Source organism: Palaemon carinicauda, chromosome 4 (assembly GCF_036898095.1).
Source record: "Palaemon carinicauda isolate YSFRI2023 chromosome 4, ASM3689809v2, whole genome shotgun sequence".
In the NCBI taxonomy this organism is placed as follows: domain Eukaryota; kingdom Metazoa; phylum Arthropoda; class Malacostraca; order Decapoda; family Palaemonidae; genus Palaemon; species Palaemon carinicauda.
This window is the reverse complement of record NC_090728.1, coordinates 180675284-180698221: the sequence shown is the minus strand read 5'-3', so window position 1 is coordinate 180698221 and position 22938 is coordinate 180675284. Positions and strand designations below refer to the sequence as shown.

The 22938-nt window shown below is 42.1% G+C and overlaps 1 protein-coding gene across 7 annotated transcripts in view; it reads left to right on the top strand.

Moving 5' to 3' along the window:
* Window positions 1-22938, top strand: part of LOC137640253 (uncharacterized abhydrolase domain-containing protein DDB_G0269086-like) — a 108151-nt gene that overhangs the window by 75101 nt on the left and 10112 nt on the right. For 5 of the 7 annotated variants that reach the window (XM_068372829.1, XM_068372832.1, XM_068372835.1 and 2 more), the window contains exons 2-5: window positions 365-474; window positions 877-926; window positions 5714-6017; window positions 10483-10631. In XM_068372829.1, coding sequence (XP_068228930.1) covers window positions 365-474; window positions 877-926; window positions 5714-6017; window positions 10483-10631 — 613 coding nt within the window. The remainder of the gene's footprint in view (window positions 1-364; window positions 475-876; window positions 927-5713; window positions 6018-10482; window positions 10632-22938) is intronic. The other 2 variants (XM_068372831.1, XM_068372830.1) reach the window with 2 other exon arrangements.

Here is a 22938-nt window from a genome sequence, read left to right as displayed (position 1 = left end):
TCCTGATGGTTTACAGCATAAGATACTGTAATATTTGAACTCACTTTGATTGAGAATGGTTTCAACTGTTTGATTACCTAACCATCAGGAAAATAAATTTTCCTTTTCCAGTCATTGAAAGTATGTAAGATAATTAATTTTTATGGATGAAACATGAAAGAATATTAAGATTTGTATAGTATCTGGGTGGGTGCAAGGTATGAATTATCATTTGCTGCTGAGCACTGTTTTATAGTAAAAGTTAGATATTTTAAAGTGTTTAACTGTTTTGATAAATTAAGACAAGTTATAAGGCTGGAAAACAATATTTTTCTATTGCTCGCAGAATAAAAATTTCAACTTTTCTGTGATTCATTTTTTACAGACTGCATTGGAAAATGCCTCGAATGAAGAAAGGGTCACATATTCAAAAGAAGAGATCTAAGAGGTTGAGAAGAAGAAAAGAAAAGGAGGAAGATTGGGAGACAGCATATGGTAAGTTAAGACATCAAAAAGAGTTAAAAGCATTAAGAAGTTATACAAATTTAGCATTATCTAAAATCAGGCTAACAAGGACTAAAAGCAGGTATTGTATATATTCATGTAACGAATTCCATGAGTACAGTAGTTTGAAATTTGATAGAAAGATAGGAGGAACTTCTTAAGTTCACTTATTGTATTATACATTCATGGTGATTATAAAGTAATGATCCCTTCACTTAGAGCAGGAATCAATACTTCATCTTTTTACTTAGTACCTTTTTTTCTTAACATTAACTTTTTTATTTTTATAATTAATTTAACTGAAGGAAGTGATAAGCATAGATATTTTTTGAATGTACAGTACTGTATTCAGAATGATTTTAAATACAATTTGATTCTCTTCAATGCTTGCAGATTCTCAGTCTCTTCAACCACATGCTCTTGTAGACAGTTCCATGTATGAGGTAGGTATTTGTGTTTTACTTCAATTATCCATGAAACTAACTGTATTTATATGAATTTTAGATGTTTAAATTGACCTTGAAAAGTTTGAAATATTTTTAAATAACAGTTTGTTTTTATTTAAATTGAAGTACTGTAATAACTCATATGCAGTTGATTTCATACCAAAGGTGAGGGAAATATATGGAAAAAGGTTTAGTGTGCATAAACAATTCTTTTACCCACACTAATCTTGAAACAGTCTTACCCTTGCCAGGCATACAAAGTACCATATTCAAGCATACTCTATATTATGACAGTATTATAGAATACAGGTTAAACAAGCACAATACAGTATTAAAAATAGTCTAGTAAATGCAGTTTCAAATGCTCTCATATAGCACTTGGTTTGTAGAATTTCTGAATTGAGACTTGTTATCCTAATCAGACTACATGTATTGTACAAATGTGATGATTACTACTCTCATCTATTCAAGAAGTACAATGTATTAAAGTACTAGAATGTTTTATAAATGAAGATGCTAAACATTTTTCTCACAAAAAAAAAAAAAAAATCATGCTTTGAAAGTGTACCTTAAACCCTGACCAAACCTTGCCTTTGTACTTAACCTCTGCCCTATGCAAAATTGTTCTCATGACTAAAGAATTCTTCTTCTGCTTCTTCTTTGTCTACATCTTTTCCCACTTCTATGTGGGGTCAATGTTTCTGGTCAGCTTTCTCCATCTACCTCTGTCCCACACCTCATCACCGGTTAAATCCCTTTGATCGAAGGTCATCCTTGATAAAGTCCACCCACCTTCGCTTTGGACTGTATCAAGGATGACCTTCAATCAAAGGGATTAACCGGTGATGAGGTGTGGGGCAGAGATAGATGGAGAAAGCTGACCAGAAACATCGACCCCACATAAAGTGGGAAAATATGTAGACAAAGAAGAAGAAGAATAATTCTTTAGTCATGAATTTCATTGACTGAAAGCAATTTTGCATAGGGCAGAGGTTACGTACAAAGGCAAGGTTTGGTCAGGGTTAAAGGTACACTTTCAAAGCATGATTGTTCTCAGTCAATGAAATTCATGACTACAGAATTATGCTCTGTAAATCATTTTAGCTCCAAATATTTTCATAAACCATCTTCCAGTAATGTACACAAGTGGGGCAAGTTCAATGTTTAGTTAGGATAAATGTCACTCTAAACCTGATTACTTATCGTTATTTCACCAACCGTTAAAGGTTTTGTAGGGTCGAGTTTGACCCTAGCTCAAAAAAATTTATTTGTGCCTCAATATTTTATTCTTTTAATAGCTAAAAGTACTTTAAAAAATGCTAAACATTACTGAAAAGTTAAGTAAAACCCATAAAAAAATTAACTAAATAAGTATACAAAAAAAAGAATATATTAAAATATTTTTACTAAGTTAAAATATTCATATATACGAGAAAAATTGATTTACATATCCCTGATTAGTTGAGGAATAATTAGTGACAGCCAGAAAGGTCAAACCCATATGGGTTATAATCTGAAAAGAGAGAAAAAGGAATATATTTTTTTTTATGTCAATATTTAAAAAAAAAAATTAGTAACCAAATGAAATACCTAGTGGCTATTCTTTTTTTTTTATAGAACAAAATATTATCATGAAACAGAAATTTGTAAAAAAAACATAACTAAGATGTAATTTAGTGTTACATTAGGGGTCCATTAAAAGGACATTTGTTCTTATGCGATATAAAAATCATTGTATCTATTAGTGAATATGATATTTATAAAAATAAATTTAAACGAATTTGTATACAGTATAGCATTTTTAATGTTTGAAGAACACTTGTTGAAATCCAGCATGTATTTAGAGCTCTATAGCTCATACCCTGAAATGAGGTGTGATTTTTTTTTAATGGGCCAACTTTGATTTGTTCTAGACTTGACATCTGACCATGTCTGTTGGAAAATGAAAATGTGCCCCCGCCTCCAAAAATACCAACCAGATTGAAATAGCCTACAGGGCAATATATTTCATGGGAGCTGTCTCGGTCATGCATGCAGAATTTTCTTTTTTCGGGTAACTAAATGAAATAGGTAATGGCTGAATTTTCTATGCAATAATGTCATATTCTTGATATTTATGGATCTGGAGAAAGCTTATGATAAGGAAGCTATGTGAAATGTGATGAAGCTATATGGAATTGATTGAAGGTTGTTACAAGCAGTGAAGAGGTCATACATAGGCATTAAACTGTGTCTTAGGATAGGAAAGGAAGTGAGCGAGTGGTTTCCAGTGAGAGTGTGGCTGAGACAGGGATGTGTGATATCGCCATGGTTGTTCAGTTTGTTTGTTGATGAAGCTGTAAGAGAGGCGAATGCCCGAGTGCTTGATCGAGGATTGAAACTGATGGATGAGTGATCATGAATGGGAGGTGAATTGGTTGTGGTTTTCAGATGTTTATTGGTTGCAAACTCGGAAGAGAAGCTGTGTCGATTAGTGACAGTTTGGAGTAATGTGGGAGAGAAGGAAGTTGAGAGTTAATGAGGGTAATAGTAAAGTTATGAGATGCATGAGAAAGGAGGATTGTGCAAGATTGAATGTCATGTTGAATGGAGAGTTACTTGAGGAAGTAGATCAGTTTAGGTACTTGGGTTCAGCTGTTGCTGCAAATTGTGGAGTGGAAGCAGATATATGTCAGAGAATGAATTAAGGATGCAAAGTGTTGGGGACAGTGAAGGATAGAGGGTAAAGGATAAATTTAAAGGGAATTCTGTACGAGAAAGGATTCTACCAACTGTGATGTATGGATTGGATTTATGGCCAAGGAAAGTGGCGGAGACGAAAAATTAGCTGCTAGATTGGATATGAATGTGTGGAGGTGGTTTGGGCATGTAGGGAGTATGGAAAATGACCTTCTGCTGAAGAAGGTGATGAATGCAAGAGTTTGATGGGAGAAGTGCAAGAGGAAGGTAAAGGTTTTTGTGGATGAATGGAGTGAAGAAACCTCTAGGTGACAGGAAGATATATGTGAGAGAGGCAACAAACAAGCGTGTTAAAAATAGGAATGAATGGCGAGTGATTATGATGCAGTTCCGATAGGTCCTGGTACTACCTCGGGTCACCTTGGTGACCATTGAGGTAGCGGCAATAGAGGAGTCAGCATATGATGCTTCATTTATGATGAAAAGTGGGGGAGGGTGGGCTGTGGCACCCTAACAGCACCAACCAACCTCAACTGAGTCCCATGTCAGGCATGGAGGAACGATGAGAAGAAAAATCTCCATTTGTTCTTTTTTTATGTTGGCTACAAAAATTGGGGGAAATGCCATGGTAGATAGATAGATAGATAGATACTTGGCTAACTTTGATTTGGTCAAAGTCCAAAGAAACTTGACATTTGGCCATGGCTGAAGAAAACAAAAAACGTAAAAAAGTAAACAAATTAGCATTTAAAGGAAAATAGACTACATGGCAATATATGGGATCTAAGTCAGCACCCATACTATGCATGCTGTATACACCTTCCTCATTCACTGTAACAATCCCTTTTTATAAAAATTTAAACATGATTGCACATGAAATTATTATGTAAAAACTATGATTTTTTATCTCGCCCTATTTAGGTTTTGTAGGGTCAACCTCGACCCCAAGCAAGTTTTGAAATAGGACAAAGGAGAGACCTAAATGAATGTGCATCCCAGCACAACTGAAGCACGCAGTATATTGGCGTCTCGCAGGTCGATATTATCTGCAATTATTACCAACAATATTTTATGGGAAAAATCTTTTTTGACACATGGGAGGACATACCTGTCCAGGGCTAAATGGCATATTTCACCTAATACTATAATACAATTCACAGATGATTAGCATTTTCTATTCCATAAGCATAAATGTTTTTGCAAAAACGAAAAATATATAATGTATTGTACTCTCTTGTTGGCATCCTCAAGTATAAGCTGCCATACCTCAAACCATGACCTAGTATTGTATATTAGCATTGTGCAGCTATCATATAGCCTGCACAAAATCAGTATAATTGTACAGCCACTTTAAACAGTAGGGTAAATTTAATGCTAATTCAGGATCTAAGCCTCCAGTTCCCAGGAGACCTAGAAAGTAAATGTTACACAGAAGTTGAGCTCGTCCACTTCACTCACTAAGCATGGTGTGTGATTCAGACATTTCAGTGTTCACTGTAATGCCAAGCGTTGCCTAGCTGTCATTCAGTTGTCATTTATAGCCCCTAGCCCAATGTAATCTTTGTGCCTTTTGTAGTCAAATGTGTTCAAGAATTGCAAACCAATCGGTCAGTAACTGTTAAATCATTTACTTGAAAGATGTCTTTATAATGCCACAGCTTGGACAAACTTGAGGAAAAAGATGCTGAAAATGTATACTGGAAGTTTGGATTCCAAATCTTATACTGTAGACATGTTAAGTTCATTATATACAGTCATAATGGCTCTACCTAGTGGTTGAGAACTCTAATTAATTGTATAAAGTGCTAGAATATAATCCAGTGTTAATCCTCTTAAGGAATTTTTTGAACGGAGGCACTATACTTTATTGGCTAGAATAATGTAAGGTTATCCATCTTTAATTCAGAGTATAATGAATTAGCAACCCTTATCCTTTTATGTTGAAATAACAGTCAGAGTAGAAGGTAATTAAATACAGCATAGAATATAGCAAAGATGTCTGACCCGGTGTTGTATATGCAGTTATTATTATAGTTTTTGTCAGTAGAATTAATTTACCAGTATTTAGAGCTTTGATTCACTTAATTATGATTGCTTCTTTGCAGTCTAACACATGTGGAGTTGATTATGGTGAAGATGAAAATAATCCAGGAAAGACAGAAACCAACTTGATGCTAATGGAAGGTCATTTTGGAAATGGCCAAGGACAGAAAGGAGTAAATGATGTGACTGTCAAAGTGGAAAATGAAATGAGCCTGTTAGATGGCTTAACGGATGAACTCGATGTTGATGGTAGAAATGAGCAACTCACTGCAGCAGAAGATGGTCAAGGTCAGATTCCTCATCGAGCAGATGAAGGGTGCCCAGGTGAACCAATTGATCCTTTATCATGTGTGGAAGTTGATGAAGGTACTGTGATACAGTAATATTTGTATTATTGCTTACAGTGCTTGAAACTTTACTGGTGGTTTTAAGGTTACTCATAACAACTAATGCTTAATTCGTTTAATGATAACATCTTAATATCTTTGATCTTTCACTTATGCATATTCTATGGTTGTGCTTTACTTCTGTTAAATTAATTATAACTCTAAGGGGCATTGAGTAAAGGCCTGGGTTACCTTCACATCACATAGTATGAATGATGAAAGTAGATTTGTCTTATTTTGAACTGTTCTCCTGAAAATTTGCTTGAAATTCTAATATAAGTACAAACCCTGGTTTTATATTTAAAGGCTAATAACTGTTGATCATAAATGGATTAAGCTGATGCTTTATCCATTTCAATGAACCTTCCCTGATGTTCATATAGCTTGTTCTAAATAAGCTGGATTTAATCAACATTTACCTGTAAAGTTATAATTTTGCTACAAATTTTCACATTTTTTTTCCCCTTCAATGAATACTTGCCCTTAATAAGGAAGGAACATTTTAGCAGTAATTGATAACTAGTGTGCCAATGTCTTTGTCCGCTGTGTTGGTAGTGATCAAACCTCTCCAGATTGTTTACGTATTAAAACGCATTAAAATTTCTTGCTCTGTTTTGTTAGTAATCACTGTACTTCATGGAGTGTGCACAGGAATAGTTTGTAAGAGATCATGATCCGCATTCCCTTTGTGTATCGTTTCGGGCTATACTATGATTTGAGTAACAGATATGAAAAGCGAGTGCCTCACAGTGCCTCTCATGGAAAAGTATATCTCTATGCTGTCCTGGCTGGTCAAGTTAACAGTTGAAAGTGCAAAGGAAACTTCCTGCTTGTTTAGGGGAAAAGCTAGAAAAAAATAGGCTTCCTGATAATAGTGACAGGCCTCCACCTTTAGACAATTCACATAATCAATCAACTTTTGATAGTGAGGAGCCACATAAGCTCTTTACATTGCTAGCTTGCTAGCTTCCTTTGTTAAAGTTCAGAAGTCCAGTGAATCCAACTGCCAAACCTAACCTAACTTCCTTCCCAAATTGAGTCTAGTGTTAATAGTGTTTCTTTCAAAAAAGATTCTGAAAGTTTGCTGCACACTATAGATTCAAAAGCCTCTTTCAGAGCTGTAAATTCTTCAATTACTGTAGACCCTTCTGCTGCTAAACCCTTGCAAGCCACAATCCTAATCACTGTAAAAGACAACCGAGTGGGTACTCTGACCCTAATATCCCTCCACTAGCTTCAAGTAATTGCTCCTAAACAACATCATCATTACTTTTGTGGATGGTAAGGTATATCATATGATTCCCTTGAATTTTGATGGGTGAACAGTTTCAACGAAAAGTCAATAGTTTTCATTGTTTCAGTTGACAATGTATGCAGTTCTCTCGTAAGCTTTGCTGCTAGCTCGTCATGGGTTAACTCTAGCATAATAAGTGTTGGCAAACGAGTCAATAGCACATATGCAGAGAAGCCCCCATTTCATATGGTAAATAAACTGAGAAATTAGCTGATTCTTACTTGGCTCAAGCAATTTAACCTATACTGTACTGTACCTATAATACAGAGTTCAGCCTGCAATACAGGAAGATGAAGAGAGAAAGAACTCGAAGGCAAACCTTGAAAGTGAGGTTCTCAGCGCATTAGAGAATCAAACTCTTCATCACAAGCTTCAATTTCTCAGTTTGGTCCAGTTTTTTTTTTAATGGGAAACCTTTGCTTATCCGTAATCCTGAATCATACCATTGATAGAAGGCAAGTTGCAGGAGACAGATCAGTAAATCCCTCCTTCCCTTCTGGATTAAGTGTAAATAAGCAACCCTTTTGTGCATTGAGTGGTAATGTGTCATGCCTTATTGCACCTCTAATGCTAGGTTTACAGATTTTTCAATATGCCTGTAACATTGGCTGATCAGGTGAATGAAGGTTGTATCATGCTGCAGCTGTCCTAGCCCAGATTACGGCTAATCTAAGCTCTGCCTCTAACAATTGTAAGGTATTGAATAGTGATTTCAGTGTAGGTGGTAGTACCTCCAGAGGGGTAGGCTTTGAAAGAAGTCGCCACCTACCTATGCCCAAGGCAAAAGAATGGTACAAAAGCTCTCAGATTAAATATTTTTGTATACATAAATTAAATGTTACCGGCGTCAATGACCTCAGATGTCAGGATGCCTGAAAACTTTAAATCAATCAATCAATCAATCAATGATCAACCTTTGGGGGCAATGATTAATAATGAGGTGTAGTGTAGTGTGTCTGTTCCCATCACACTACTAATCTGGGCTCTGAAAATAATTTCAGAACTGATGAGGTTAAATTGCGAATTGTATGAACTATCTGGCCAAGATGACTATTTTCTTAGGTTCTGCTGCTACATCTCCGAACAAATTAAACTCGCAAATCGAATTATCAGTGTACAGTAGTTATCCGGCTACATATGAGTAGTTTGAACTGCAGCTTTTTCTCTAATATGGCCTACCCTACCCTTTCAAAGGTATAGGCAGGCATGGCAAATAGTTGTAAGTTTTTGCTTTAAGGGTGTGACTCAGCCCCATTAAAACGATATTAATTTTGAGTTACTTCAAACTCTTGTTACTTTTTTATTTCTTGATAATTTTTTTTTTCATTTAAAAACCATTTAAAAGAATTCTATGATCTATAAGTTGTACATAGGAGATTTTACATTGAAGCCCTCTGCAATTTTAAAGAGGGATATTGCCAGTCATCTGGCATCAATTATGTCTGATACAAAGGAAGACAAAAATCTTGATAAAACCTTTAGGACAAAGGTCATTTTCTTTCCATTTGTCTTGATATGGGGATTGTGACCTACTGAGAAAAATAAAATTTCATGCCTGAGCAGCAGGTAAAATACTTAGGTACATTGAGGGAAGATTATAATATCCCATGGGAACACCAGTGATTGACGTGTTAGCCATGTGGTACTCAGATCCAGATTCAAGTTCTCTGGGGGGAAGCCTTTCAGCACCCGTGGGACGAACCATGTACAGTAGATGAGTAGCCTACATCTTCCCTCTTTTCAGGCTGATGTGCTAAATGATAGACAGTGTTTTAATCACCTCAGGGTTCAGGATGATCTGGGTGCCACAATCCAAGTGGATCTTCATTGGCAGAATTCTAAGTGGTGCCATAATCTATTGGCTCTTCTGGTTGGGACCCACATATCAAGGCACAAGCTCACAAAGTCATTGTGCCCTCTTAGTTGGAGACTATCCAGGAGCTCTTACAAGAGGATAATTTTTTCATAGTACTTCACAAGGGATGTGCACTTGCCTCAGGAGATCTTCAGTTCCTGTGAATCAGAGGAAGTGAGCCACCTTCTGTAGTAAATGTCATCGTTGGGGGTTTCAGGTTGGAGCCACATTTAACAGTTCCTGGATATCTTTGTTCAATTTCACCGAGACAAACTCATCTAAGTTACTATGGTGAAAAGCTTTTGATCTGCTTTAACCCAGGCTTCTTAATTGAATGGAGTGGATCTATTATCATTAGAGTTATTAATGCTCATAAGTCTCGCCTACCACTTTAAAAAGCTATGAATGAGAGAGAGCTCAGCCTGCAACAGCTGAGTTACAAAGAGAGTGTGGTGTTTTTGATTAACCAATGAGTTTAGCTGTAAAATATTAGGAATAGGCAGCTGAAATTGCTCTTGTGATATTGCAGTTTTTGTTGGCTCAGAAATTATGATGCTATATATTGTTTCCATATGGCTCTCTGAGCCCTATGAAGTTTCTTAAACTCAAAGATCTTGTTTTTTGGGGAGTTACAGGGTCATTAAAAGCCTTTTGAAGTTTCTTATATGTAACATGCTCTGTGGGGATGGAATCGTACATCAGAAATGTGACAGATTTTTCCGCCTCCCATAAAAAGAAAAACAATATGGTACCGGTAAATGGAAAATTAAATCCGGTTAATGAATTCTGTCATTTCACTTAATATAAAGCTTGACTTACATATCTTTTTTTTTTATTTTATTTGCTTCTTAGACTGCATAGTGAATAATTGCTGTTCACCCCAGACTTTAAATGTTCATTAAACCCAATATTGCTTAACTTTGCCTGTCAAAGGACAACTGTGTTGCAGATATGTTAATTATTGGAACAGTATTTATTTGAAGTCCCCCTCTGAAATTTTGACCCACCAAAGTTTTGCTTCCCTTCAGTGATTGGAAGACCAGCAGTATAACAAATGTTCTAGCATTGTTGATGTAACATTCATACACTTTTCCCAAAATTTTATAACCTTGAAAACAGAAGTTGTGGTTACCCAAGTGCGAAAGAACTACAGTACAGTATAGGAATCTGAACACTTTTCATTGCTGTATACATTGAGGAGATTTAGTGTACTGTAGTTTATTATTCATAGAAATATCTTCATTATATTATTGTAAATTTCTCATCTGATTACAAATATCAACTTGATATTTTCAGAAAATTTTGTTGTTGATTGTGATCCCATGATCGTCACCAATCCAGGACTATCTGTTGATGTCACCAGGCCACTTTCTTCAGATGATAATAGCAGCTATTCTTCCTCATCCAATCCCCTTTTTACAGATATTTTGAAGAATAATGAACTTGTAAGTTTTCCATGATTTCTTGGACAATAATTAAATGATTTAAAGTCAGTAGAATTACTAGATACTGTAATGAGAGTATTGACAGTACAAGTTTCAAGGCTATAAATGTTTTTTTGTCAGTTTTTTTTTACAACAAAAGATTATTTTTGTCTTCTGGTCATATTGTTATCTTAAAAAGTAAATTAGATATACAGTACTATACTGTATTCATATGAGAATAGTTTATTATTTCATAGATGCTATATAGTAATCTCTCGTTATCTGCGATTAATTTGTTCATGAAAATGGCTATGTATGCCAAATTTCCAAATACGGAAAATTTTTTCCTATTATTACCTGGTGAGTCTCTACTGTGGACAAAGTCCCCAATTTTTTCATATTTAATTGCAGCATCTATCTAAGTTTCAAAATTTGACTTTGGTTCTTTGGTAATTTTTAGTATGATGCTTTACAGTACTATTTGCTGACTTTTAATGCTAAATTTCATATTTTGACTAACGGTTTTTAACATTATGCTGTATTTGGCAATTTATAAATATAAATTTCCCGTTTTGACTCTCATTCTTTAGCGATTTTTCACGATTATAGAATCTAATGTAAAATTCAGCTTTTTCGCATTACTGTATAAGAAATTCATAAATACAAATGTGTGGATAACAAGGTTGACTGTATTATAAAGTTGAGAGAACAAAGTTTATTATAGATTTAGCCATGATATACACTTGTTTGTAGTAGGCAGTCACTGTCAATAGAGTGCATCATCTGTGTTTAACCGGAGTGGTTTACTTTTATTTCCATGAATCTCCTATGATGTTCATATTGCTTCTTCTCCAGATGCCCAATTTAATCAACAATTACGGGTAAAATTTTGAAATTTTCCCATTTTTTCATTTTCTTTAGTTTATCAAATACATGCCCTTGACCTAGGAATGAGCCATCTAGCAGTAAGTGGTAGGGAGCCACAGTTGCTGCCTTAGGTATTATAGTTTTCTGTTATCTCTGTCAATGGCCATTCTGTAATGATACAGTATTCTCTCAGATTATTGTGTTTTAGTATGTTTTCCCCTGGCTCAGCTATCAGTTATTGCCTGGAATGTGCATGGGTATTTTTTCTGGGACTTCATGATCTGTATTTTGTCAGGGAAAATTCTATGATTTAAATAATCATTATGAAGAGTGCGCGCACTCTCACTCTCGGCACCACTCATAGAAGTGTTTCAATGGTTGCTAATCAAGTTAACAGTTATTGTGCAAAAGGAAACTTGCTGTTATTTCAGGGGAGGGCCAGAAAGACTAGGCTAGTAGAATATAGCGGGATGACGACGATGTTGACATGCCTCTACCTGTAGGCAACACACAAGTTCGACCATCTTTCGATAGTGGTGAGTTGCACAAGCTCTTGACATCCCTTTCTCCCTTTGTTAAACTTCAGAAGTCCAGTGAATCCTCCCTTATTCTTGGTGACTTTGGTCCTCCTCAACCCACTGCCAAACCTAACCCGACCCTCCCCATAGTCATTTTAATAGTACAGTAATAGCGTTACAGTCATTAGGGGTTTTGAATGTACAATCTGCTCCACAGATTCGAAAAGCCTCAGACGGAGCCTCAAAATCTTACTACGTACTTTGGTTCCTTCTGCTGCTTGTGCTGAATGGCCTTTGATGCCCCAGTGCTTGGCTTAAGGCCTAAATTTTATTTGTTCCGTAACCGAAATACAAACCACGCTATTTACAAAGGGTATTACTTTTAGCGTAGCTGAAATGGCGAGCCATTAGAATTTAACGAGGGTGTATTACCCCCGCGCTAGTTAGCGGGGGGGTAGGGGAGTGGTAGCTAGCTACCCCTCCTCCCCCTCACACACAGGTGAATACCCACTTTCACTTTTGGCTCGGACTGTGACAGACGTCTCTGTCTTGGTCCTCGCTTGGCAGCCATTGTTTGTTCTGTCTTTACTTAATCGCTTACTTTTCATTTACTCAATATATATGTAAACATGTTTTCATGTTTGTATATATATTTGAGTATAGAAATGAGTAAGTTTCCTTTTCAGATTTGTGTGTGTAGTGTACGATATCTACGTGGAGGCCTCGGCAGTTAGGCCACCACGGCGTATTTTTATGGGTGGCGATCGAGTTTGACTTAAGTCTTTCTCTCTCTCTCTCTCTCTTGAGGTCGTTCACCCTTTTACTACGTGTTACTACGGCCTTGTAGCCTAGCTTCCTTTCCGTGTGGGGGGTTGCTACGCCGTACGTTTGTCTCAATTAGTTATGAATCTAATTGTAGTTGTTTTTTTTGTTTTTCAGCTTGTAGAACGATTCCTTTCGGGGTTTTCGTTCTTTCTTTAGTGTTCATTCATTTTTAAATTTCATAATTACATAGTTACATAATTATAATTGTTATAATTCTGTTTTGGTTACAGCTCTCCTTCCGCGAGTGTAAGTGGTTGTGAGGGCACGTGCCTGTTGTGTAATTCTTGTTCCTTTCCCTCGGGATTCCTCTTCGGAGCCTTCCCGGGGGAGTGAATGTGTACTAATATCATTTGTTTTATTTTTTTACAGTTACCGATCTAGTTCGTTTCTGTAATATAGCAACGGTGTGAGCTGTCTGGTTGAGTCCTGGGGATTCGGCTGTTGCTGCCTCCCCCCTTGTATTTTCGTCAGGGGCGTGTCTCCTTCTACTGGTAGTACTCCCGTGACGACGGACAGCTCTCCAGTTCATTTTAGAACTCTCAGGAGGCTTGCATCCTTGGGCGGGTAACTTTCCTTCCGAGGGAAGTTTTTCCTGTCCAGGCTTGAGTTTTTCCCCCTTTGGGGGGTTCTTCTCTTGCCTTTTTTTCGTGCGACTATGCTCTTGGTGCTGAGCGGTCGCACCTGCAGTTTCGCTCAAGGGGCTGGGCAACTGCAGGAGCTCCTCTTCGGAGGATTGCTCCTTTTAGGTCACTGGCTGACCAGTCTCTTCCACGAAGTGTTTCTCTTTCGTTCGCGAGAGAGTACACTCATAGAGACTCCTCTTCGGAGGTTTCTCCTGTTGCTGTTGGCCTCCCTCGCCGTAAGGCCCACCGTCCGCCTCGTCGTAAGGGCCTCTCATCCCCCTATAAGGGTGCTTGAGGCGCCTTTTTGGATCTCCGTTTGCAGCCTACAACTCCTTTTTCTCGATCTTCCGCCTTGGTGCAGATGGACAGCAGTCTGATCTCGTCTTCCGACGGGCAACGGTCTTCCCGACGGACAACGGTCTTCCCAACGGACAGCGGTCTTCCGACGGACATCAGTCTCCCGGCGGACAACGATCCCTTCGGGGCAAAGGGTTGCCCCCACGGGGGTTCTTCCCTTGCGTGTCAGGGTTTCCCTGCGCGCCCTTCTGCTGTGTTCTCTCCTGCTCCTGCTCAGTGTGAGCACACAGGCGCTCTTCTGCTCATCAGCGCGCTCCTGTTCGTCAGCGCTTTCAAGATGATCATCCCTGCGGTTCCTGTTGGTTCCTGTTACGCGCTCTGTGCGCCCACGTTCGCCCTTGCGATCTAGAACTTCGGTTCAGGTCGGGGTCAAGGACTCCTCTTCTTGCGCAGGCTTCCACGCGTAGCCTTCTGCTCGTCAGCGATCATCAGCTCGTCAGCGATCATCAGCTCGCCAGCGATCATCAGCTCGCCAGCGATCATCAGCTCATCAGCGATCATCAGCTCGCCAGCGATCATCAGCTCGCCAGCGATCTCCGGATCGCCCACGTGTGTTACAGCCGGCACGCCAACGTTCTCCAACACTTCTGAAGGAACATGGTTCGCCAGCTACTAGCTCACCTGCGCATGCTCTGCGGATGCTGATCGCCATCGCGCGACCCTCAACTGCGGATGCTGATCGCCATCGCGCGACCCTCAACTGCGGATGCTGATCGCCATCGCGCGACCCTCAACTGCGGATGCTGATCGCCATCGCGCGACCCTCAACTGCGGATGCTGATCGCCATCGCGCGACCCTCAACTGCGGATGCTGATCGCCATCGCGCGACCCTCAACTGCGGATGCTGATCGCCATCGCGCGACCCTCAACTGCGGATGCTGATCGCCATCGCGCGACCGCACACCTGCGGATGCTGATCGCCATCGCGCGACCGCACACCTGCGGATGCTGATCGCCATCGCGCGACCGCACACCTGCGGATGCTGATCGCCATCGCGCGACCCTCAACTGCGTATGCTGTTCGCCATCGCGCGATCGCCCACCTGCGCATGCTGATCGCCCACCTGCGCATGCTGATCGCCCACCTGCGCATGCTGATCGCCCACCTGCGCATGCTGATCGCCCACCTGCGCATGCTGATCGCCCACCTGCGCATGCTGATCGCCCACCTGCGCATGCTGATCGCCCACCTGTGCATGCTGATCGCCATCGCGCGACCCTGGCATGCTGATCACCATCACGCGACCCTGCGCATACTGATCACCATCGCACGGCCCGGCGCATGCTGATCACTGCTCGCGATCGCTCACCTTCGCATACTGCTCGCCAACGCACGATCGCTCACCTGCGCATACTGCTCGACCATCGCGTCGGCATAACACAACGCGCCATCGCCAACCTGCGCGTTAGCGCTCACCAGCTCACCACCGATCGCTTGTTGATCCATATCGCCAGCGGTCCTCCTTGCCCACGCGGCAGCGTGTTTCCTCGCCATCGCGCTAACGCTTGCGTTCGCCGCCTCGGACTCGCTCTCATCCACCTACCCACCCTCACGACCGCTCGCCCGCGCGACCGCTCGCCCGCGCGACCGCTCGCCCGCGCGCCCGTGCAACCGCGCGACTGCTCGCCCGTGCAACTGCGCGACCGCTCGCCCGTGCAACCGCGCGACCGCTCGCCGTGCAACCGCTCGCCGTGCAACCGCACGACCACTCGCCTGCGCGCCCACACGCCCACGTGCCTGCACGTCTACGCTCATGCTCTCCAATGTTCGCCCACGCGCGGACCAACGGTTTTTCCATCGCGCGGACGGATGGTGTTCCGTCGCGCGAACCTACAGTGTTTCTTCGCACAAATGTCGGCTTATTTCTTGCAGTATCCATTGCTCGTCTATGGGTTATCGCTCGCCGACCACCAGGAATTCCCGTCGCGCGAGCTCCAGGGCAATTGCGACCACGATTCCCAATGGGGTTTTCGCAGCATGACCAGCCTGGCGAGTTCTTCTGGAGCGTATTTCCAGAACACGGCCTCACCCCGTAAACGCAGAGCATGGCACTTGCAAGAATAGGAGAAACTTAAGGGAGATCTGAGCAACACTCCTCTTTCCTGAACCTGGTTAGCCCTTCCCCGTCATTCCCTGGAAGGATTTTTGGCTTTCCGTTCGAGATTTCTCCATCGGACAAGGGGTGACGGCTTACCCCTTCCTCTGGGAGCTTACCAGGTTCTTTCCCTCCTCGGTTACGGCCCGAGGTTTGGTTCAAGGAAGCTACAGGAAGATTAGGGGTACTTTCCTCCTCTCGAGCTCAGGCACCTTGGCCTTTCGTTGTTAAGTATCTAACTTGCGGACAAGCTCGATTTTGTACCATCTGGACGCGCTGACTGAGGGCTTCCTTCGGGTGTCTCATCTGTGGAGGTCGACGACCTCGGACACCCTTCCATCCTTGAGAAGAGTTTGTTTGTGCCCAAGGACAGAGACTTAGACAGCTGCTGGGCGGAGGAAATCGACTTCCGGTTTCACTCCTCCAAGGCGCTTTCTTCCAGACTCTGCAGGGCTCCAGCGCCCTTTTCTTTCAACCACGTCGGCCTAAGTTATCGACTACGACAACTGGGACAAGGTGTCCAATTGCAGTTTCCTCCTGTCAGGAACAGATGGCACGGGAGACTCCCCCGGGGGGGCATAGTCCTAAAAGGAGTTCACGAACTCTAGGATTGCAGGTTTTTCGCTGGGAGGATGCTTAAGGTTACTCATCCGAATGACAGCTTACCGATGCCCATTCCCGCACAATCTCTGTGATTAGCCAAGGATATCGCGCCTGCCGTCTCTGTCAGCGAATTCAGTGTCTCTGAACCTCTATGCCATAGCGTCAGCAGAGTTGCCCGGTCGGGCAGAATGATCCATACCTTAGGCGAAGGTCTTCCTTAGGATCATCGACGGCTTCACCCCCGGCCCCCTCAGTCGATCCTTTCTTGTAAGGAAGGATCTGAGAAGGGATGTCCGTAGTCGACCTCTCAGCCCTGATCAAGTTTGTCGAACAAACTTCGGCCAGCGTAGACCAGCAGAATCGATCAGACTGGTAACGAGGCGACAGGACTCCTTAAACCCTGGATCGGAAGGACGGGTACTTTCAGTTTCCATTCCATCCATCTTCCAGGGTGCTCGTCGAATTCAGCCTAGACTGCAAGTATTCCTGCTTATGATGCAGTGTGGCTATCCCGCCATGGCATAGCAGGCTTGTTTCCCCAGAGAACTCTCCCTGCCTTCCTCTTGGCCGCTCAGGTGCAGGCTTCCGCCTCCTCTGCTGTTTGGAGGGCTGGTCAACTCCGGTAGGCTCGGGTTCGACCTTCTTCAGCGCCGGGACAAGCTTCCGGATGCTTACCATGAGTGTGGGCTCATGGTATTTTGCTTGGAGCCTTCTCTTCCTCTGCCTCAACATCTGGAGTATCTGGCCATGATATTGAGTCAACGGCCTTACCACGTTGGAAACCCCGCTTCTCGTCCGTCCAGCGAGGTTAAGCAACGTCGGTACTTGGATGGGTGACCACCTGGGGACGCCAGATTCTGTTACCACATCCTCCGAGCCTTCCTTTCGGTTGACTGTGGCAAGACTGAGGAGAGTCGCAGTACCTGTTCTCAGTCAAGCAGAGCTTTCAGCCCTACCTTGGAACGTTTCCTAGTTCTCCTTTCCTCATTGACCCGTCTATAGTCCGAACGGTCGCCTCAGGATAAGTTCCATGTGGGGCGATCCAAGTTCCGGTGGCTTCAGGCAATGTTTAACCGGACTCCCTGGCCCTATGGGACCAGCGGAACTATTAGACCTGCAATGGGTGTTGACCTATGGAGCCTCTTGATGGTAGTGGATATATTCGTCCTTTCCCCACATTCTTGATGCGGTTCTCGGACTCGTCAAAGGAAAGGGGGGGGGGGGGGGGCATGTTCCGGTCCAGGCCTATGGTCAAGACCTGAAGGATACCTCTCCATCATTCAGGCAGGCTTAGGGGCCTTAGTCTGGCCCCTCTTCAGATCCTACAGCTCCTGCCGAGTCGCCCCGTTGCGCGTCGACTTCATTCTAACCAGCAGGGGACGCATTTTCACACCTTCACATCTTGCAGTAGAGATACCGGGATGATTGAGATTCTCTCAATACCACCATCGGCTCTCTCATTCCAGGCAGGGGAATGTTTCTCTCAGACTATCCGAGCAGAGCCTCATAGAGAGAGTGTACCTAGGGGTCTTTGACCTTGGGTAACCAGCAAGTGCTGGTCTGGGGGACCTGATCGCGACAGCTTGGAACCTCAAGCTTCCGCTAGTCTTCCCCCCAGTCTCAGACCCCGAGACTCTGGTAAGATGCATTCCGGTGATGGTGGGACAACTTTGACGCCTGCGTCTTCCCTCCTTTTTGTCTGTGGACAATGGGTCTCAACAAGACCAGGTTGTCTGTCAACCTTTCAATGGGAGAGCTCCACTGGGACTATGCGCAGAACGGTTTCTGGACCCTCTGCTTCCCCTGACGGAACTCGCGGGAGAGCTTCTCGCATGGCGCAGACTACTCAAGCAACCACACTGCGACATCTCTCCCGAACCGGGGCGTCGCTTCGGCTTCATGCCTGGAGACACTACGCTTCCTCCTTTAGAAGAGACAACCCGCTACAGTCGCGGTACGGAGGTCGCGTCATCTGCGATAGTCATCCACAGGGGTCTCCCAGGCAAAGTGAAGAGTCTAAGGTGGTTGGTGCCGTGGGAGATATACCTCTTCCCTTGAGGCCTCTTCTCCAGCAATAACGGTCTTATTGCCTTTCGGCGGGAGGAAACTCCTTTCCGCTCTCGGCAATGAAGCCTGTCGCTCAGCCTTTCCCTGACCTTCAGGCTTAAAGGAATAACTTTTTCCTGCCCGCTGGATCTATCCTCGCTCATGCGAAGCTATGCTCGTCCCTGCCCTAGTCGGAGGAAGACCTCCAACTTGGAGCATGGCTCGGACTTTTAGTCCTTTTAGAGATTTTCTCAAGACCCTTTTACGACAGGCCTCGGATTGTATTCCGCCTTGGGTCTTCTGCTCACTCTGGCCACGGCCAGTGTGTAAGCAATCTTCTTGGTCTCTTACTACTCCCCCCTTTCTAAGGAAGAGGGGAAGGCAACATTCAGGCTCGCTCCTGAGTTGTTGGCTAGACTCAGAATCTGAGGGTCCCGACCCTTCGGTCCGATTCATTCAAGATTTCGAGTCTCCATTCTGTGTCTGATGTCCCAAGACCTTCTCTTTCTTGCCAGTAAGGAATCGAGAGGTTAGCGCTGGGAACAGCTGCAGTTTGTCCTCAGTTGCAGCCGATTTGGGAGCACAAGGAGGACATGGGGGGAGAGTCACCAGTATACCTCTTCAGCCCGGACTCAAGGACATTCATCTCGACCTGTCTTCAGACCCTCCCCCGTCACGTCGCCCTACAGCACGATGTTGGATACATCGCAACGTCCCTCACCTTCGAGTAATACTACTCTGTGACGCAGGTGCTACAAGCTGGTCTGGAAGCGTCTAATGACCTTCGCAGCCCGCTTCCTGCAGGGCGTGACCCACAGGAGTCTCGATACGTTTTCTATGGCTCTGTGGTGGCTACACAACAGCTGGTCTAACCTCAGGCTCCTTTTTGGACAGGTAGCAGAAGGTTGAGGGCATTGTTAACAGGTTTTAGTCTGCATGAACGAAAGAAGTATGTCTGGCCCTTACTTCTTTCTTCATCATCCCCTCTACGGGGAAGCAGCATCCTGGTCTCTGCATAGCTGACCTCGAACCTCTGCAGGTAAACCATGCTTCCTTGTGTTCCGAGTATTGAGTCAATACTGTCGCGTCCCCCATACCCTGACGAGGTGGTATTGGGAACGTCCTAACCCAGAGTTCCTTCTGGAACTCCAGGTCAACTGCCTAGGACGGGTCACACTTCTTCCTTCACACACAAGCTTACGTAGGCCACATGGTTCCTTGCGGAGCAAGGAACTTGTGAGGTGCAGGGACTCCTTTTCTCGAGTGCGACTCACTCGGATTCTGAGTCCCCGGGTAAAGCCAAAGCCAGTATGGCTGGGGACTTTCCGCCCTTCCTAAGGGATAAGTCACCCTTTGTAAATAGCGTGGTTTGTATTTCGGTTACGGAACAAATGACATTCGAAGATAATTTGTAGTTTTCCTAACCATACAAACCTTAGCTATTTACACATATTTGCCCGCCAGCCCTGTCCCCCAAGACAAGTCGTACCTCTAAGTGAAAGTGAGTATTCACCTGTGTGTGAGGGGGAGGAGGGGTAGCTAGCTACCACTCCCCTACCCCCCCGCTAACTAGCGCGGGGGTAATACACCCTCGTTAAATTCTAATGGCTCGCCATTTCAGCTACGCTAAAAGTAATACCCTTTGTAAATAGCTAAGGTTTGTATGGTTAGGAAAAATACAAATTATCTTCGAATTTGTCATATTTAATTCAATCCTTCTGCTGTTAAAACCTCACAATACAGCACCACAATTATAGTCTCTATAAAACTAAACTAGATTGTAAGGCAAAACACTGAATGGATTGTCTTGATCATATATCCTTCCATTCACTAATTTAAGTGCTTATCACCAGTCTCATATTAGTTATGTGGATGGCATGGCATACCGTATGATTCCCTTGAATTCTGAGAGGTGTATGAATTTTCAACTAATTTGGATTATTTTCATCAGGTTTCAGATGACAGCGTTTCCATTGCGCTTGCAAGTTCAATCACTAGTTTGTCTGGCATATCATTGATCTGGTTAAAATAGGCACTAGTAATCCAAATCTTAATGAGAGATCTCAGCTGCTGATGTTATCTCAGATTCTCCTGCAGGACAGGAAAAAGAGGAAGAGGAAACTCCGTCATATGATAAATGTGAGGAAGTATTTCCTTTTCAATATTTGCGTAACCTTATTGGTGAGTTATACCATAATAAATTGTTTAAAGGTATTTTTGAAGTATCCTATCCTACAAAATCAGAAAAAATGTCTACATCCAAGTCAGTTTACGCACCTCAACTCTCCAACTTCATTATGGATAGACTCAAAGAATTGTTGTCCCAGATTCAGATAAAGACTGGAGATTTAGGGTCATGTTTAGTGCTTAGACCATTTGTAACACAGACAATGATTTATATAAGACTAGTGAACAGTCTTGATCCAATTATAGTGCTTCATAAAAGAAAGTTTAAATTCAGGTTATGTATTAAATAGTTCTCATTTTTAAATAGAATGACTACTAGGTTTAAATTTTCATCAAACTGTTCAGTAAGTTTTAACAACTCGGTTGTTTACATGTATAAGTTAAGATAAATCAGTTACATGACTTTATAGAATATAATGCATCTTTGAGTTCATTGATTACACTAATAAACTAAAATCATTAATGCATTGTTTGCTTGATCATTTACTCATGGCTCTCTCCTAGGGGTGAGTTTCCTCTGAATTATGATGGTTTGTATTTGCTTAGAAACAAGTCACAAATTTTAAGAGTCCTTTATATTGTGCATCCTGCCTCAAATACCTTGGAGGTTCTCACAAGTCATGCTATGAATGTGGGTGTCATGAGATTCAGGTTATAAGAGGTTGTAGAAGGCATAACAACTTTGTGTTCTATCCATCAGAATCTAGACGTGGATGATTCTATCTTCGATTGTCGTCTTACCATTATAGCTAAGATACAAGAGGATAAAAAAAGACACTTTCGTGCTTGTTAATGATTTCAATGCTCACCATAGGGAGGGGTTAAATTCTGTTTCTCTTACTGATCATGGTTTAGGAGCTTTGGACTTTACCTATCAGGTTGTGAGCAAATCATAAGTGAAGCTACTCACAGGTCTGGTAACTGCTCTGACCTACTGTACATTGATTTCTATGGTGTTATAACAATTAAGGTTGGCTCTCCAGTTGGGACGTCTGATCATGCCTTGGTTTCGTTAATAAATAAACTGAGCAGTGTGTCCCTGATGTTTCATACTAATGTACTGTAAGACTGGATGGCATTTCGAGTCATTTTTTACATTTGAATGAGTCACAATTGTATAAACGTGTTGAGCCTGTTGTTTTCTTGAATAAGAATCTGGTCAACATAATAAGCGTAATCTATACTGAGTGAAAGACAAACCCTGGTTCAATGATGATTGTGTACACAGTTATTTGGAGAAGCAGGAGGCATATCATCTTTGAAAGGGTAACAGATCATATTTGACTTTGAATAACTATACTCAGCTAAGAGCTGTTTCAGTTTATCCTTCAACGGAAAATAGGTACAATTTGACCATAAAATAAACCCTTTCTGGTACAACCCACGAACATAAGTAGTGGGGTACCGTTGAATCTGCACACTTTTGTATAGACTTAACAGTTCTTCCTTTACGTAATTTGTATAGCTCTGTCATTCACTGTTCAAAGGAAAAGGCAACCCTTTGACTGATGTTTGACTTTAAGCTGAGTAATGAGAAACTCAGTCTTCCTCCTTCCTGTTTTCCTTAGGCTAAACTAACTACAGTAGTTTAGCTTTTCAGTCCTGCAAAATTTAAACACACTTGATTGACCTTGATGAGTACAGTATGAAGGTGTAGACTCAAATGGAGTTTTTCCTTTGTTTTTTAAAAAGATCACTAAATTCTTAGCTTGTAAGTTGTCTGTTGTTTTCTACAAGTTAGGAAGAAGTTGTTAGAGAAGTTGGCAGTGTTACTCCATTAGGTAAATGTGTTAGTGGTAGCTTTAACCCTGCTGATCACTTACTAGTTTCCGTAACTCCCAAATTTTCTAACGTGTTGGAATGTCTATTTTCTTAACATCTAAATAGTTATGCTGAATGTAATAATCTGCTCCCTGGTTTGCAATTTGTTTTTTGCAAAGGCTTTATCACGTGTGATGCCCTGCTTACAGAAATCCCTTGAGTGTGGTCAGGAAGTTTGTATGATTGGCTGTGATTTTAGTGCTTCCTTTGACTGTGTTAATAATGAGGCCTTTGTTTTCAAACTCAAAGAGTTGGAAGTAGGTGGGTCTTTTCTTAGTATCATTATTGAGATTTTAAGTAATAGATTGTAAAGAGTAGTTGTTAGTGAGCACCATAGTGAGTATAGTAATGTGATATCTGGTGTTCTTCAATGTAGGGTTCTTG